Below are 19,922 nucleotides of genomic sequence, written 5' to 3'. Positions count from 1 at the left end.
CTCATCTCTCAGAATTTTCCACAGTTGATTGTGATCCACACAGTCAAAGGCTTTGGCATAGTCAATAATGCAGAAATAGATGTTTTTCTGGAACTCTCTTGCTTTTTCCATGATCCAGCAGATGTTGGCAATTTGATCTCTGGTTCCTCTGCCTTTTCTAAAACCAGCTTGAACATCAGGAAGTTCACGGTTCACGTATTGCTGAAGCCTGGCTTGGAGAATTTTCAGCATTACTTTACTAGCATGTGAGATAAGTGCAATTGTGCGGTAGTTTGAACATTCTTTTGCATTGCCTTGCTTTGGAATTGGAATGAAAACTGACCTTTTCCAGTCCTGTGGCCACTGCTGAGTTTTCCAAATTTCCTGTTGGCATATTGAGTGCAGCACTTTCACAGCATCATCTTTTAGGATTTCAAATAGCTCAACTGGAATGTCATCACCTCCACTAGCTTTGTTTGTAGTGATGCTTTCTAAGGCCCACTTGACTTCACATTCCAGGATGTCTGGCTTTAGGTGAGTGATCACACCATCGTGATTATCTTGGTTGTGAAGATCCTTTTTGTACAGTTCTTCTGTGTCTTCTTGCCACCTCTTCTTAATATCTTCTGCTTCTGTTAGGTCCGTACCATTTCTGTCCTTTATCGAGCCCATCTTTGCATGAAATGTTCCCTTGGTATCTCTAATTTTCTTGAAGAGATCTCTAGTCTTTCCCATTCTGTTCTTTTCCTCCATTTCTTTGCACTGATCACTGAGGAAGGCTTTCTTATCTCTCCTTGCTATTCTTTGGAAATCTTTAGGGTAATCTGTAATCTTTAGGTTACACAGTAAAAGATATACCACTGGCAAACATATAGAGACAGAAATGAGAATTATAAACACCCGATTAATCCAAAAGATGCAGGAAAGGACAGGAAAAAAAAAAAAACAAATATGAGAAAACAGAACATGAATCCAATTATATGAGTTATTTATATTTAATATAAAGATTCCAAAAGATAAAGATTGTCAGAATTGAAAAACAACAAAAACTATATGCCAACTGCAAAAAAAAAAAAAAAAAAATCTTAAATTAAGACCAAAGAAAGGTAGAAAGTAAAGGAATAGAAAGACATACACCAATGCAAACAATAAGCCACGGAAAGTTGGCATATTTACACTAATAACAGATACCACAGACACTGAAGCAAGAGGCATTATTAGAAGTAAAGAGGGACATCTCAAAATGATAAAACGTTCAATTTATCATGAAGATAAAAGAATTCTAAACCTATATACAGGACTTCCCTGGTGGTCTACTAGTTCAGAATCTACCTGCCAATGCAGGGGACATGGGTTTGATCCCTGCTCTGGGAAGACCCCACAAGCCTCAGAGCAACTGAGCCACATGCAGCAACTAGAGAAGTCTGCATGCCTAGAGCCCATGCTCTGCAAGGGAAGCCACCACAATGAGAAGTCTGTGTACCACAGTGAAGACTAGCTTTTATTCACCAAAACCAGAGAAAGTTCGTGCATAGCAAAGAAGACCCAGCACAGTCAAAAATAAATAAATATACATTAAACAAAATAACTTATATGCATGTAATAGGATACCTTCAAAATACATAGATCAAAATTTGATAGTACCAAAAGGAGAAATACACAAATTCAAATCAGAGTAAGACTGTTTAATAAACCTCTCTTCATAACTGACAAAACAAGCAGACAATAAACAAGAATATAAATGGTCTGAACTACAAACTTGACAAACTTTGACCTAACTGTATATATAAAGACCATATATAAGAATATCAGCATTCACATTTTTTTTAATGCCCAAAGAATATGTATAGAATTAACCATACGACATGCAGTAAAAACAAAATTACAACAAATTTTGAAGAACTAAAATCATCCAACATACCTGATCACAATAAAATTAAAGTCAGAAACAAAAAGATAATTAGGAAATCTCCAGATATTCGGAAATTAAGCAAAACTTTCTAAATAACTTAAGGTTTTAAATTTCAAAGATGAAAATTAAACAAGATAATTGAGAAAAATCAATGAAGGCAGACTTGATTCTTTACAAGAAGAATAATAATTGATCAACCCTGTGGAGGCCATCAAAATGCGCCTCTCAGATCTGCCATGTGCCATAACTGACTGGTGGAACTAGCTATGTTCTGAATCCATCACTGCTTTCATGCTGGGCCCACGCTTCCCAACAGCATGGGACTGAGCAGAGCAGGAAGACAGAGGAGTTCTCTTTTTCTTTCTGCTGTCGCTGCATTTATTTATTTATGTTTTGGCTGTGCTGGGTCTTTGTTGTTGTATGGGCTTTTCTCTAGTCAGTTGCAGTGAACAGAGTCTACCTTCTGGTTGAGACGTGCAGGCTTCTCACTGCTGTAGCTTGTCTTGTTATAGAGCACAGGACCTTAAGCACGCAGGCTTTGGGTGGTGGCATGCGGGCTCAGTAGCTGTGGCTCCCAAGCTCTAGAGCACAGGCTCAGCAGTTGTGGCGCATGGGCTTAGTTGCTCCACGGCATGTGGGATCTTCCTGGACCGGGGACTGAACCCAAGTCTCCTGCACTGGCAGGCAGATTCTTTACCACTGAGTCACCAGGGAAGCTCTGGAATCCTATTCGTGAGAGGCGGGACTCTGTTCGACAGTCTGGCTTGATGAACAACTATGGATTGAGGAATCCTCACTGATATTGTCAAAACTTTGCTGTATTACAACCTAAGCCTCTTCCTACTTTCCTTCTTTCCTACCTACTTTCCTTCTCTCTCACACAGGGAACAGACCTGCATCACAGTTTGACAAGTCTCTTTGCCCCCTCTGACTGCCATCTTATTATCCTTCACAGGTGTTTCCTTCAATAAGTCTTTGGATGTTTAACTTCATCTTTTCAAAAATGTAAGCAATTAATTATCTGTGGCTGGCTGGGTCTTTGCTGCTGCCCACCAGCTTCCTTCAGTTGAGGTGAGTGGGGGCTCCTCTCTTGTTGTGGTATGCAGGCCTCTGTTTATGGTGTCTTCTCCTGTTGATGAGCACAGGCTCCAGGGCACGCAGGCATCAGCAGTTGGAGCATGCTGGCTCAGTAGCTATGTTCGTGGTCTCTAGAGCACAGGCTCAGTAGTTACGGCACATGGGCTTAGCTGCTCTGAGGCATGTGGGATCTTCTTGGAGCAGGAATCTAATCTGTGTCTTCTGCATTGGCAGGTGGACTCTTAACCACTGGATAACCAGGCAAGTTCCTCTAACTTCACCTTGGCATCTACTTCTTGAAAAATTCTAACTAAGGTAAACTTCTAGGAAATGATCACGGAAAAGAGCAGAAATTTAATTTCAAGGTCAGGAATTTTAAAAAGGATATAGGATCATAAATCCTATAGTAAGCAGGAAGGTGAGAGAATAGTATGAATAATTTTATGCTAACAGATTTTAATATTTAGATGAAGAAAATTCCCAGAAAAAGCACAATTTATCAAAACTAGCATAGAAAGAAATGGAAGCTACACATACTGATTCAATGAAAGAAGCTGAATCTGCAATGAAAAGTCATACAACAAAGTATTTCCTAGGCCAGGACATTTTGAAGGGTGAACTCTTTACAATATTTACATAAAACTAACAGTGTAATAAAACTCCTCTAGAACAGAAAAAGGCATTTATCTAATTCACTTTATAAGATCATCATAATGTTCCTACTCAAAGTAACAAAATGTTACAAGAAAGGAAAATTATAAGGCAAACTCTAAGCAATGCTGCAAAAATCAGAAACAAAACATAATTAGATCAAATCCAATGATCTAATAAAAGAATATCACAATTATATTGGGATTATCTCAAGAATGTGAAGGTGGTTTTACCACTCCAAAACCAAGCTATAATTCACACATTAAAAGGAAAAGAAGGAAAGAAATCATATAGCAATCTTAATAGATCAGAACAGGTATTGGATAAAACGCAACATTCCTTCATGAGTCAAAAATAGTCTTACAACAATAAAATTCTTAGTAAACTATTACTGGAAGGAAACTTCCTTAATCTGATAAAGAATATCGACAAAGAGGCTATAGAAAATATCATTTTTGATGAAGTGCTGAAGGTTTTCCACCTGTTAGAAATGAGACAAAGATACTCAAAATAACCATTTCGACTGTACTTATATTTGACATGCTGTACTGTGCTAGATAATACAGCTGAGAAAAAGTTTGAAAGAAAGCAAACATCTGTGGGACTTCCCTGGTAGCTCAGTGATAAAGAATTCACTTGCTAGTGCAGGAGACACTGGTTCAATCACTGACTGGGGAAGATCCCACATGCTGCGGAACAACTAAGCCTGTATGCCACGACTACTGAACCCGTGTCCTAGAGCCTGTGCTCCATAACAAGAGAAGCCACTGCACTGAGGAGCCCGCACACCACAACTCGAGAGTGGCTGCCGCTTGCTACAACTAGAGAAAGCCCATAGAGCCAAAACAAAAAGTAAATATTTGGGAAAGAAGCAAAATTGTAAATCTGTAAATATTCACAGATGATATCATTATATACATAGAAAATCCTACAGAACCAACAGATACATTACTAAAATGAATAAAACAAGGTCACTATAAAAAATCTATACATTAATTAAAAACAAATAGAAACTGAAATCTAAAAGGATGTCACTTAAAGAGGGATAGCACTAAAAAACAAAAAACTTGGAATATTACAAAGATAGATATTATAAGACTATTACACTGAAAATAATAAACATTTTGAGAAAAATTAAAGACCACTTAAAATATCAGAGGGAAATACTCTATGGATTAGAAAATACAATGTTATAAAGGTGTCAATGCTCTCTAACTGAAATGCAGATTCAATAGAATCTAAAAAAAAAAATTCTATTAAGAATTTGACAAAAAAAATAAAACTTTAGAGGGGGCGATAATAAACAGAGTCTGGAATTTATGTGGAAATGCAAAGGACCAAGAAGAACCAGGAGAGTCCTGAAGAACAAAGTTAGAAAGCTGATAATAATCAGATAATAAAGGTGATTATATAAACTAAGTAAATGACAATGTAAATCAGTATAAGCATAAAGAGACAATGGAATAGAATAGTCAAGGAAAAGAACCACAGATATAAGATCATCTGAAATATGACAAAGGTATCAATTTAGTGCAGTTAGGAAGAGGATGATAGGTCAACTGGTTATTCACATGGGTAAAATGAACGGATCATGCCTTCTAGATCACATCATATATAAAAACTAGCTCTAATTCTAGATGGACTGAGGATCTACATGAAAAATTTTTAAAAATTAAAACTTTAGGAAAAAAGAATAGGAAAATATGAAGACATGAGCTTGGCATATGTAAAGATTTTCCTCAAAAAAAACATGAAAGTTTATTTACCACAGAGGAAAACACTATAAATTTGACTATATTAAAATTAAAGGCTTTTCTAAGATACTTGCATCCTAAGGTTCACTGCAGCACTATTTACGACAGCCAGGACGTGGAAGCAACCTAAATGTCCATCCAGAGAGGAATGGATAAAGAAGATCTGGTATACATATATATATATATATATATATATATATATATATATATATATACACATATATACATATATATACACACACACAATTTGGAATACTACTCACAGTAGTCTTAAAAAAAAGAATGAAATAATGTCATTTACGGCAACACAGATGGACCTCGAGAGTGTCAGTCTAGTGTCTAGTGTCAGCCTAGGGTCTAGTCTCTACTGAATGAAGTCAGTCAGAGAAAGAAGGACAAATATCATATGATATTGCTTACACGTAGAATCTTAAAAAAAAGCGAACTTATCTACAAAACAGAAATACAGTTACACATGTAGGAAACAAAACTTGGTTACCAGGGGAAAGGGCAGGGAAGATAAATTAGGAAATTGTGATTGATGTAACATACTACTATATGTAAAACAGATAACTAATAAAGACTTAACTGTAATTGAACTCTATTCAATACTCTTTAATGGCCTTTATGGTAAATGAATCTTAAAAAGAGTGATATATATATAACTGATTCACTTTGCTGTAGAGCAGAAACTAACACGACACTGTTAATCAGCTATACTCCTTTGAAGACTAAAGACAAAACAAAATATTACATTAGTTTCAGGTGCACAGCAAAATGGTTTGATATTTACATACACTGTGTGTGCTACAGGGAATAAGAATACAAAATAGAATTTTACAGTAAATAAATAAATTGGCTCAGACGGTAAAGCGTCTGCTTGTAATGCGGGAGACCCGGGTTAGATTCCTGGGTCGGGAAAACCCCCTGGAGAAGAAAATGGCAATCCACTCCAGCACTCTTGCCTGGAAAATCCCATGGACGGAGGAGCCTGATAGGCTACAGTCCACGGGGTTGCAAAGAGCCAGACACAACTGAGTGACTTCACTTTCACTTTCAAAGGCTTTTCTAACCAAAGACTTGCATGTTGACTGTAAGAATTATAGTCAATTAGACAATCAAATAAGCACAAAAACTTCAACAAGAACTTCACAAAACTAGATATTCAAACGTTAATAAGCAGATGAAAATGTGCCCCACCTCATTACAACAGGAAAATTTCAATTAAAAGCACAATGAGATACTAGTACATACTCACCAGAATGACAAAATTAAAAAAGATGGATAGTTATCAAATGCTGGTGAAAATGTGGGAGGAAAAAGTCATTATATATAAATTGGTACCATCAGTTTGGAAAATTCTGAATTGTAACTATGGTAGTGGTTACATAAACATATGCATTTGTCAAAACACAGAGAACGTGATACTATGAAGAGTAAATTTTTTACTTACTTAAAAAACAATTATCTTTCAATTAAAAAATAAATTAAAAAACCCAGATATGAAAGGAAATCAAAGTAGAATACAAACTCTAACAAATATAACTATTACAAATGAATAATATAACCATATTGAAGTTGATGGAATAAAAAGAACTAACTTAGATTTACTTTTGGATAACACCATCTTGACTGCAGGGAGGTTAAACCAGTCAATCCTGAAGGAAATCAGTCCTGAATATTCAATGGAAGGACTGATGCTGAAACTCCTACATTTTGGTCACCTGAAGCAAAGAGCTGACTCACTGGAAAAGACCATGATGCTGGGAAAGATTGAGGGCAGGAAAAGGGGATGACAGAGGATGAGATGGTTGGATGGCATGACTGACTCAACTGACATGGTTTGAACAAACTCCAGGAGTTGGGGATGGACAGGAAAGCCTGGCGTGCTACAGTCCATGGGGTCACAATGAGTCGGACACGACTGAATGACTGAACTGAACTGAACTGACTAGATACTGCAAGGTCAAAGACAAAAATAACTGTAAACTAACACTGTATGTCAAGGAAATATGTTTCACACAAGGGTATGGGAAAGCAATTAAAAACTACTTTGTTGTTTAGTTGCTAAGTTGTGTACAACTGTTTTGCGACCCCACGGACTGTAGACTGCTAGGCTCCTCTCTCTATGGGATCTCCCAGGCAAGAATACTAGAGTGGGTTGTCAATTTCCTTCCCCAGAGGCTCTTCCTGACTGAAGGACTGAATATGCATCTCCTATATTGGCAGGCAGACTCCTTACCACTGCGCCACCAGGGAAGCTCAAAAACTACTTTGCTGCTAAGTCACTTCAGTCGTGTCTGACTCTGTGCGACCCCAGAGACGGCAGCCCACCAGGCTCCCCCGTCCCTGGGATTCTCCAGGCAAGAAACACTGGAGTGGGTTGCCATTTCCTTCTCCAATGCATGAAAGTGAAAAGTGAAAGTGAAGTCGCTCAGTCGTGTCTGACTCTCAGCAACCCCATGGACTGCAGCCCACCAGGCTCCTCTGTCCATGGGATTCTCCAGGCAAAAGTACTGGAGTGGGGTGCCATTAGGATGAAACAAATAGTAAGTATAGCTTATATAACAAAACCAGAACTTTCAATATCAGAGTAAGAAGTTATAAATAAGGAAAGGAAGAAGGTCAGAAAGAACTTTATTGTTGGACTGGCATCAAAGGTTATCAGTCTGAACTCACGGAATTTAAATATATACATGGATAGAGAAATAAATATAAACAGGAGTAGAGTCATGGGTCAGAGAAGGCAATGGCACCCCACTCTAGTACTCTTGCCTGGAAAATGCCATGGACAGAGGAGCCTGGTAGCCTGCAGTCCATGAGGTCGCTAAGAGTCGGACACGACTGAGCGACTTCACTTTGACACGACTGAAGTGACTTAGCAGCAGCAGCCAATCTATTTGTAAGAGGGCCTAGAAGCAATGATTCTTAAGTAGCAATGAGCATATCTAGTACCCAGATTTGGGTTTCTAAAAACATTTGCTAGTAAAAGGAGCTGGGGTTATTTGAAGAAGTAGTTGAAGATCCTATGTTATCAAAAAGGAAGTGCTTAAAAAAGTATGGGGACAGAGCAGGATAAAAAGCCTATATATTGGGTGATTCTATTTTAAAAAGAAGCGGAACAAATTGTTAGCAGTAGAAGTGAAAAGAATGGGTAAATTTGGTGGGGGTAATGATTAGGAGGGGAGCACAAGGAGAGGGTTCTGAAGTGCTAGAAGAGTTCTTTTAATTGATTTGATGGTCACTGGCATAGGTATGAAAATCATAGGTATGATGTGCCAACATAATGAAAATCTGAACCAGCTGTGTGTCCACACTATATTTCAAAACCATACATTTTATATTTTGATTACAGTGGCTGTTCCATGTTAATTGCTAAAATATATGTGCATTCTACCATATGTAATCCATACCTTAATAAATGTGAATAAAGGTCCTTTAAAAATAAATTCTATAATAAGGCAAACATTTGCCTAGTGTAGGCCGTCTTCCATTTTGCTTTCTAGCTTTGATAGAAAGGTGGGTGTTCAAAGAAGTCTCGTTTCTTGACAAGCCTGAGATCACTAAACCACACAAACCATGCCCCAAAGATAATACTTTGTCAGGAACACGACATTTTCACATATGTCATTCTAAATTATTTTGAACCTCTGGATTAATTAAAGGACTTTGTCATTTGTGGTTACAAAAAATTTTAATTGGAACATGAGTTAATAAGTTACCTCTTTACATTAATAGTTAAGAAAAATACATACTGTGTAAAACCTTATCTGGTAAGAACTTTTTCTTAAGAATGCCATGCATAGATGTTCTGAAAGAATGCTACTTAATTTGGTCCATCCACATCATTACCAGTACCTATGCCAATAAGAACAAGATTTAAAATTGGTTTGGCTATAGTGGAAAACACTTTCAAAGTGACTTATAATAATATTTTATAGCAGTAGCAGTTGTGATGATGTGCTGACATTATTCTTTCAGCTGCTGAGATTGTTTTTCCTTTAGAGTTCACATTTTCTTTTGCACACCTTCTGTGGTTTATGCCTACCAGAATTGCAAATCACACTGAGCTTTTCTTAGAGAGTAATAGACAGCCTTGAGTGTTTTCAAAGAACATGAAAACTTAACTAGCAAATGGGGTGACCAAGTTTAAGGACTCAAGAACATGAAAACAAAAAACTTCAATAACCCCATTTACTCATAAGAAAATGACAGAAGACACTATGATGTGACTATCTTAAATTACAAACTTCCCAGAGGCAGGAGACTAAAGTAGTATGTATACAGATGGCTTTTTATTGTGGATGAGTCCTTGTTACTTTGTGATTTATTGAGAAGGAGAAGGATTCAACAAGGCCTGACTTATTGAGGCATTAGATGCTCAGCTGCTAAAAGATTTTGTTTCTATTATCCCACAGGATCATAGAACTTGAAGCAACGTCATCAAATCACCTAATCCAATGGCTCTCAAAGTGAGAGAAGAGGATAGCAGCATTGCTATATCACCTAAGGGGCTTCCCTGGTGGCTAAAACAGTAAAGAATCCGCCTGCAATGCTGGATATCTGGGTAAGATTCCTGGGTTGGGAAGAACCCCTGGAGAAGGAATGGCTATTCTAGTATTCTTGTCTGGAGAATTTCATGATCAGAGGAGCCTGGCAGGCTACAGCCCATGGGGCTGCAAAGGGTCGGACTTGACTGAGTGACTAAGTGCACACACATTATCACCTAAAGAAGTTTTTTCAACAAATTCACAGCCTTGCACTTCTCTTCCCCCAGACTCTAGCACCTCCATTCTTATACATCTTGAGGATATATATTCTAACTCCTCACAGGGATGTATCAGATTGAGGGGAAGGTGTTTTTATGAAGGGAGGCAATATTTACCATAAGCCCATTAGGTGATTCTAATATAACAGCACCAGTTTTCCAGTTGAGAATCCTGGACCTAGTCTTTTTTTTTCTTTTAGGGCACAATTACAATTCAAACAGATCAGAAAGCACTCTGGAAGTATTCAGAAAAGTCTACAGTTTATTCTTCAGCGCACCTATTTTATTGTCTCATAACAGCTACTGTATAAAATGTGTTATTTTCAATTCAGAACAAAAGTCCTATTGCTTCTTCCAATTTTCAGTGATATATTTAGTACAGAAACTTGGAAAAACTTAAATTTGCTACAAAGATATAAATATGTATATATGTGCATATATGTACATATTTATACATGTGTATGTAGAAAATCTTTTTTTCCACTACAATCCTTATTTTAGTAAGATGTTAATATTTGAAGACCTTATTAGCAGCTGCTTTGCAGTAGGTAATCTTCAGTCTTAGTTTTTCTAAAGTTTATAGACACAGAAATGATTTCCCTAACCTGACTCCCATGTTACCAACAGGTTCATTCAACATTTATTAAAAGGATCAAAATGGATAGAATCAACTTTTCTTTCCTGCCTTCATCCCTAGTCTCTTACTCATTATTTTCCAGTCCCTCTCCAATCCTCTCACTCCCCCAAAAGCTCAGAACTCAATTAGCCTACAAGCAATGAACCAATGATTAGTATGTGACAAAACCTCTGGGCTGGAAGGATAGAGGATGGATTCCCAAATGAAGTGACCAAAAAAAAAAAAAAAAAAAAAAGTGGAAAAGTCTTTAGATTCACAAGCAATTTATGGAAGAGGAATTCAAAGAATTAATTTATAATATAAAAGAAAACAGTTTATCGACTCTATCTCAAAAGGAGAAAGGTCTCCAGAATTAAATACCAAGGAAACTAATTTTGTTACATTATTGCTAAATGCCACAAACTTAGCAATGATCATTTAAAAGTACTCTACAGCGCAAGGTTTGAGGAACAATGATTTCTAATTAGTGTTTTAATAAGTGTGTTAGCACTGCCTTGTGCCATTCTGGAATGTCACTTATAGTAAATTAAGGGATACTTTCTTTCCCCATCTTCCATTAGTATTTTAATGCTAGGAGGTGGGAAAAAGCTGATCCATATTCAAGAGGGAAGGAGGAAAAACAATAACAAATTGGCATCTCTTCTGTGAATTGCCCCACAGGCCAAGCATTTTTATGTTCTTAATCATTATTAAATGACTTAACATGACACCCAGAGCCTGGCGAATGATTCCATCCTGACATGAGAACGAATTACAAATGAAATGAAAGATCAAGCCGTATTAGAGGACTGCCTCTGGGAAATGAAAATCTTTAATTCTCTTTTATTATTGACATTTATTTGGCTGCCATGAATAACAACACAGCAAAGAGATTCAGCTATGCTTCTGCATTGAATAGCTTATCCCAGGGCTCAAAACTGCATTAACATTTATCATGTTTGCTTTTGTAGCTGACACTACTGAACAGATTCTCTATCCATCTTGTATTTATCATGCATTGCAGATATAGTGCATCCTCTAATTTAAGTTCATTTTCATAGAGTAGGAACAGCAAAGATTAGCCAGTGTCTTTCCTCAAATAAATGCCTGCTGGTAAGCATCCCTAAGCACGGTTTAATAGATTTAATAAAGAACAAAATGAGTTGACAAGGAAATTCAGTCATAGGAAGGGGAGGCTAATTTTAAAGGTTTCAATTTTGGGAAAATTGTGCAAATTCACAATGAGGAAGACACTTGTACAATATGTAGATCTGGAATATATAAAGCCTTAAAATAAATGTCTCCATAAAGAGCAACAAATTGCATGTTTTGAATCTGAAGGCAGTATACCAGTTCCTGTAAGATAAAAAAATCTGCATGTTCTTCACTTTTCCAAAAAGAGTTCATTGCTAAGACAGGAAGAGGCCACATGGTATAGGAAGACAGCAATCAAGGTAGTTATCAATGCAGGGCCATCTTTTCATGACCCTTTTCTCCCCTGTACACATTTACAACATGGCTTTTCCTGTCACAACAATTAAAGATTATACACTACCTGGTGCCTTTGTTTACACGATCCTCTTTGACAGGACTGCCCTCCTTTCTTTAAGTTCCTTCTAAAATTCAAGACTTAGCAAGGATATCAATGCATCTTAGGAAAGGTCCTTAATAACTCTGAATTTTGTCTGAAAAATTATTTTGTTTTTTACTTTTCTTTCTGTTTCATTCACTTTTAATTATGGAGAGTTTAAAACATATGTAGAAGTAGAAGTAATAACATAATAACCATCCCCCATCACCCAGCTTCCACAATTATTAACTCATGACAAATCTCATCTCATTTATCATCCCACTTCACTATTTACCCCTCACTGAATTAACTTTGAAACATAATTTTAAGTAAACTTCTCAACCTTGATTTTGACAATTCTAAAATAAGAAAGTTGAAATAAATTAACCATAGGGTTCCTTCTTCCCATAATTTGACAACAGTTTCTTCTTTTACCTATTTTAGGCTTATATACTTAATTCAGTAAAAAACCATCTACATATTCTCTATAGCATCTTTCTTCAAGGTTTACTGATCTCCTTCTTTGAGTCAATACAACCCATTTAGTCTGTACCAATAAATACTTATACTCTGTTGTATTCATTGTAAACAATTATACTCTGTTGGATTCATTGAGTTTTCCATGTGGCGCTAGTGGAAAAGAACCCACCTGCCAATGCAAGAGACATAAGAGACATGGGTTTCATCCCTGGGTCGGGAAGATCCCCTGGAGAAGGAAATGGCAACCCAGTCCAGTATTCTTGCCTGAAGAACCCATGGACAGGGGAGCCTGGCAGGCTATAGTCCATGGAGTCACAAAGAGTTGGACACGACTGAAGTGACTCTGCATGCATGTATTCACATTTTGATGGGTACCAACTTTATTTCTCAGCCAGATCTTTAAGTCTATTTTAAATTTCAGTGTTCTGCAGAGTACTGAACAAACACAAAACTAATAATTGCTATTGTTTATAACAGTTATTAATGAGCTGACTGAATTTAATCCTAATGATTCAGAGAATATTTAAAGGATTTTACTTTGGCTTTAACAGTAGGCAGCATCATATTGATAATATTACTCATTTCAATGAATAAATGTTTGTTTATTAGATAAAATTCCTATTCTATTTCTATGACAGTTATAAAATAGATTGCTGAGTAAAAACAGAAGTGAAGTTTTCTTCTTGAAGTTTAAAAATAACAAAGTAACTTACTTCTGAATTCTACTTGCTCATAATCAGATAAATTTATTTTATTCAAGCATGGTACTTGGTAAGTAAAATTTATTTATTTACTTATTTATTTTCAGGAAAGATATTTCTAGACTGACAGTATCTCCAAAATTACAAAACAAATAAACAAAATCAAAATGGATTTATTTAACTGAATTTTAATAAATATAAGTTCTTGAAACTTTTTTTTTAACTAGGAGAAGATAGCTGTATTTATTAAAATAAACAATAAAAAGTACATTTTTACAGACATAGAACAAACAGTCCTAAAATTTGCAGGGGACCACAAACTATCCTGAATAGCCAAAGCAATCTTGAGGGAAAGAATGAGGCTAGAGGCATCACACTTCCTGATTCCAAATGGCATTACAAAGGTAGAGTAGTCAAAACAGTATAGTACTGCCGAATAACACGCACACACAGGTCAAGAGAACAGAACAGAGCCCAGAAATGAACACGCGTATATAAGGTCAATTCATTTATGACAAAAGAGCCAAGAGGACACAAGAGGGAAAAGACAGTTTCTTCACAATAAGTGGTATTGGGAAAACCAGACAGCCATAGGCAAAAGAATGAGACTGGACCACCATCTTACAACATACACAAGCATCACCTCAAGGTGAATGAAAGACTGGAAGCTAAGACTTGAAATCAAACAACTGTTAGAGGGAAACAAAGGGAGTAAGTCCTTGACATTGGTCTTGATGATGAATTTTTGGATTTGACACCAAAAGCAAAGGCTAAAATAACAATAACAAGTGGGAGTTAAAACTAAAAAACTCTTGTATAGCAAAGGCAACTATTAACAAAGTAAAACACAACCTACAGAACGGGAGAAAATATCTGCAAGTCATATACCTCATAGGGGTTAACATCCAAAATATATAAAGAACTCACACAACTCAACAGCAAAAGAGCAAATAATCCAACTTTAAAAGGGACAGAGGATCTGAATACACATTTTTTCAAAAGAAGACAACAGATGGCCAATAAGTACACGAAAAAGGTACTAAAAATAACTACTCATCAGGAAAATACACATCAAAATTATAATGAGGTATCACCTCAGACCTGTTAGAATGGCTAAACTATCATAAAGATAGGAAATACCTGTTGGCAAGAATGTGGATAAAAAGGTACCTTTTTGTACTGTTGGTGGAAATGTAAATTGGTGCTGCTGCTATGAAAAACAGTATGGAGGCCCTTCAAAAATAAGCAGAACTACCATAAGACTCAGCAGTTCTGAATCATGAAGGAAACAAAAACACTAACCCAAAGAGATATTTGCACCCCCATGTTCGCTGCAGTATTATTTACAATAGCCAAGACATGGAAGAAACCTATGTGTCCACTGATAGACATTTAGGATGGACAGACTTCAGAATGGATAATAATAATGTGGTACATATACATCAGCTCACGCATGTGTGCACACACACGGTGAAATACTATTTAGGCCTATTAAAAGGAAATGCTAGAATTTGAAACAATATGGAGGAAACTTCAGTACTCTACACCAACTAAGCAAAATAAGTCAAATACCGTATGATCTCACTTGTATCTAGAATTTAAAAAAAAATAATAAAAAAACTCAAAGTCACAGATACAGAGAACAGATTGGTGGATGCCAGTGGCAAGGGTTGGAGTGGGGATGACAGTGAGTAAAGTACATGAAGATTTTAGAAAGAAAAACGTACACTGTTTTGAGTAATTTATAATAAAAGTATATAACACCTTAAAATAATGATTAATCTCCATAATACTGGGTTTTTCCCACAGCTTCCCCAGGTACCTGTAGCCAGTATGGTGTCTTCTCTCCCTTGGGTGAAAATCACGATTCGCTGCCTCTTTGAGTTGACTTTTGGCAGAGCCTGTGTCTTTCTGGCTATTTCTTTAATGTCTTCAGTCTATTAATAGAAAGGAGGAAAAATATGTTCATAATCAATATAATAAACTAAAATTTTATAGTAGATTCAGGATTTAGTTTCTCATGCTCAAAATAAGAGAGACTTGATCATAGAATTATTACATAAAAATTTTAACTACATACAGAAGTAAACAGAATAGTACAACAATCTTCAAGGAACCTATCATCAAGCTGCAGTGATTTGAAATCTATGAAATCTTCTATTTATCTATCTACCCTTCATATTATGCTTAAGGAAATCTCAAATACTACATAATGCCACATGTAAAATGCCTTATTATGTATTTCTGAAAGGTAATGATTAAAACATAACCATCTATTATCATATTTTTAATTAATGATAATTCTTTAATATCAACAAAAGTCAGTTTTCAAATTTCCAATTAATGAGAGATTTGTAAAAAAGAGTATTACTGAATTATTTTAGAGGCTTACAGAGAGAGCATAATTATGCTGGTTCTGGAAATAATGCAATTAATATAATAAATTTTTCAAAGAACTAAAATGAGATGCTAACCATTTTCTAGAGACTTGGCTTTTTTAAAGATAAAGTTTAAAAAAGTACAAATTAGTTCTAGAAACCCTCATGCTGTTTTTCATGATCATATAGGCTGCAGTTTTACATCATAAATGTTCTTCCTTGAAATCTAATTCTTGAGTTATGGCTTAGATTTTTAGAATCATGTTTTCAACTTTTTTGAATTAAAAAATGTATTTTTATTAGCTTTTTAAAAAACTGATTTATTTTATTTTTTTGGTTACGCTGGGTCTTCATTGCCGCGTGCATGCTTTCTCTAGCTGCAGTAAGCAGTTGTGGTGTGCAGACTTCTCACTGCGGTGGCTTCTCTTGTTGTGGAGCACAGGCTCTAGGCACATGGTTTCAGTAGTTGTGGCCTATGGGCCTACAGCTTGTAGGCTTCAGTACTTGTGGCAGGTAGGCCCAGCAGTTGTGGCACACGGGCTCAGTAGTTGCAGTGAACAGGCTTAGCTGTTCCTCAGCTTGTGGCATCTTCCAGGCCAGGGACTGAACCTGTGTCTCCTGCACTGGCAGGCAGATTCTTATCCACTGTACCACCAGGGAAGTCCTCAACAATTTTAGATAATTTAAAAACCCATGTTTGAATTTGGAGGGCTGCTAAAATTGTCCATTGTTTGGAGTTTGTTGGCAGCTTCCTCTATCACTGTGCAAAGTTTTAAAAAGTTATGGAGACAGAAATATATACCAGAGTGGAAATATATCTGATAAAAGAAATTAATTAGGATATATAGGACAGAAAAATTTAGGTAAGCAAAGCAGACAAGTCACAGTGGCTACAGACAACATCAGAAACCATGATGTTTTTAAAGGTATGACAGTCTTTAATGAAATATTTGTATGCTGTTTAGTCACAAAATACTTAAGAAATTCTGGATGATATATGAATCTAAGCTTCTCCTAAACCTAACATCATGATTCCTGAGGACTGCTATTTCTGGGGGGAAAAAAAAAAAAAGCCATTTGTGGTTGGACAATGCTGCTGACCTTTCAAACATGCTGACTATTTCACTTTTGTTTGCTTATTTTAGAAAAGAACTGTGCCTGAAACTCTGATAAGACGAGAAAAGAAATTCCCTCAGTTTGAGGGGAAAGACTATTAAAAATGACCAGTAACATTTGAAAGTGAAGTGGCTCAGTCATGTCCAACTCTTTGCGACCCCATGGACTGTAGTCTACCAGGCTCCTCTGTCCAGGGGATTTTCCAGGCAAGAATACTGGAGTGGGTTGCCATTTCCTTCTCCAGGAGATTTTCCCAACCCAGGGATTGAACCTGGGTCTCCCGCATTGTAGGCAGATGAGACACTTTACCATCTGAGCCACCAGGGAAGTCTATCCCCCCAAAGGACAGTGTTTTATAATAATAATGTTTCTAATAAATATATACATTAAAATTATATATATTCTCCAAATCTCTTTACTGCTACTGCTAAGTCACTTCAGTCGTGTCCGACTCTGTGCGACCCCATAGACGGCAGCCCATCAGGCTCCCCTGTTCCTTAAATCTCTTTACTACAGACATATTTTACTAATATAGGATTTTTGCTTATGATTGAGTACAGTTCATTTTTAGTAAAGATAGGAGGCAAACTCCAGAAAGACTCACTTTAACACCTTAGGAATGGAATTTTATGCATGTACTGGGTGATTTTTAAGTAGAGATCCTTCTTAAAAGTGGTATAAGGAATAAATTAAGAGTGAGACTTGGTTGTCTTATACCAACCCTGTGAAAAAAGAGAATGTGCTGTGGGAGTTTTGGTAACCTAATCAAAGCAACATTTTTTTCATGCCTCAAGTTAGACCTTATAAAAACAGCAATTCAAGATTGAAACAAACTTTTCAAATATAAAAGATAAATCTTCACAGAAAGATTAAGCTTTATTCTGTTTGTATCCATATCTATAGTTCCATTGTGCACCAAATCAAAGTATCCCACACTAAGCTTTGAGGAGTCATTGCTTTGCCCTCAACAGACGATTCCCATCTAGTATAAAAGCTTTTCTTAAAACTTCAATTTTGTCTTCCTAACAACATATACTTCGAGTTCTGTAAAACTTGAAAACATGAACCTCTTCCTTATCTCCTGGCAGTTCTTTCTCCCGTGTATCTGCTCTAACATATCTTAACAGAATGATGAAATCACAAGGGATTTTAGAGTACGACACAATTGGATTCACTAATTTTGACGTTGTTGTTCAGTTGCTCCGTCGTGTCTGACTCTTTGCAGCCCCACGAGCTGCAGCATGCCAGGCCTCCCCGTCTAACACCAACTCCCGGACCCTACCCAAACTCATGTCCAATGAGTCAGTGATGCCATCCAACCATCTCATCCTCTGTTGTCCCCTTCTACTCCTGCCCTCAATCTTTCCCAGCATCAGGGTCTTTCAAATGAATCAGCCCTTCGCATCCAGTAGCCAAAGTATTGGAGTTTTAGTATCAACATCAGACCTTCCAATGAACACTGAGTATAGGAAAAACCATAGCTTTGATTATATGGACCTTTGTCAGCAAAGTAATGTCTCTGCTTTTTCATATGCTGTCTAGGTTGGTCACAGCTTTTCTTTCTATTTGTGTGACCTCAACTAGTAAATTTTTATACATGGAAGATCTGTATAAAAAAGATCTTAATGAAGTGGATTACTACAATGGTGTGGTTAGTCACCCAGAGCCAGACATTCTGGAGTGTGAAGTCAAGTGGGCCTTATGAAGCACTGCTGTTAATAGAGCTGGTGGATGCAACAGAATTCCAGCAGAACTATTCAAATCCCTAAAGGATGATGCCATCAAGGTTCTGCATTCATTATGAAAGCAAATCTGGAAGACCCAGCAGTGGCCCCAGGACTGGAAAAGGTCAATTCTTATCCCAATCCCCAAGAAGGGTAGTACCAAAGAAGGTGCTGAACACTGGACAGTTGCACTCGTCTCCCATGCTAGTAAGGTCATGCTTAAAATCATGCATGCTAGGCTTCAGCATTATGTGAACCAAGACCTTCCAGATGTCCAAGCTGGGTTTAGAAAAGGAAGAGAAACTAGAGATCAAATTGCTAACATTTGCTGGATTACAGAGAAACCACAGGAATTTCAGAAAAACATCTATCTCTGTTTCATTGACTATGTTAAAGCCTTTGACTGTGTGGATCATGATAAACTGTGGTAAGCTCCTAGAGAGAAAGGACTACCAGATCATCTTACCTGTCTCCTGAGAAAACTGTATGTGGGTCAAGAAGCAACAGTTAGAACCCTGTACGGAACAAGTGATTGGTTCAAGATCGAGAAAGGAGTACAACAGGGCTGTCTGCTGTCACCCTGTCTGTTTAACCTATGCACTGAGCACATCACGAGATATGCCAGGCTGCCTGAGTTACAAGCTGGAATCAAGACAGGCGGGGGAAACATCAGCAACCTTAGGTATGCAGATGATACCACTCTAATGGCAAAAAGTGAAGAGAAACTAAAGAGTCTCTTGATGAGGGTGAAGGAGGAGAGTCAAAGAGCGAGCTTAAGACTACATATTAAAAAACTAAGTTCATGCATGGCATACATCCCCCTTACTACATGGCAAATAGAAGGGGAAAATGTGGAAGTAGTGACAGATTTCCTCTTCTGGGGCTCCAAAATCACTGCGGATGGTGACTGCAGTCATGAAATCAGAAGACGATTGCTCCTTGGCAGGAAAGTGATGACAAACCTAGACAGGGTGTTGAAAAGCCAAGGCATTATACTGCGGACAAAGGTTCATATAGTCAAGGCTATGGTCTTCCCAGTGGTCACGTACAGTTGTGAGAGCTGGACCGTAAAGAAAGTAGAATGCCAAAGAATTGATGCTTTTGAACTGTGCTGCTGGAGAAGACTCCTGAAAGCTCCTTGGACAGCAAGGAGATCAAACCAGTCAATCTTAAGGGAGCTCAACTCTGAATACTCA

The 19,922-nt window shown here is 37.1% G+C and overlaps 1 protein-coding gene across 2 annotated transcripts in view; it reads right to left on the bottom strand.

Moving 5' to 3' along the window:
• Positions 1 to 19,922, bottom strand: part of ADK (adenosine kinase) — a 544,106-nt gene that overhangs the window by 80,182 nt on the left and 444,002 nt on the right. For both annotated transcript variants that reach the window (XM_012105377.3, XM_004021485.5), the window contains exon 9: positions 15,331 to 15,445. In XM_012105377.3, coding sequence (XP_011960767.1) covers positions 15,331 to 15,445 — 115 coding nt within the window. The remainder of the gene's footprint in view (positions 1 to 15,330; positions 15,446 to 19,922) is intronic.

This window comes from Ovis aries, chromosome 25 (assembly GCF_016772045.2).
Source record: "Ovis aries strain OAR_USU_Benz2616 breed Rambouillet chromosome 25, ARS-UI_Ramb_v3.0, whole genome shotgun sequence".
NCBI lineage: Eukaryota > Metazoa > Chordata > Mammalia > Artiodactyla > Bovidae > Ovis > Ovis aries.
This window is presented reverse-complemented; position numbering and strand designations above follow the sequence as displayed.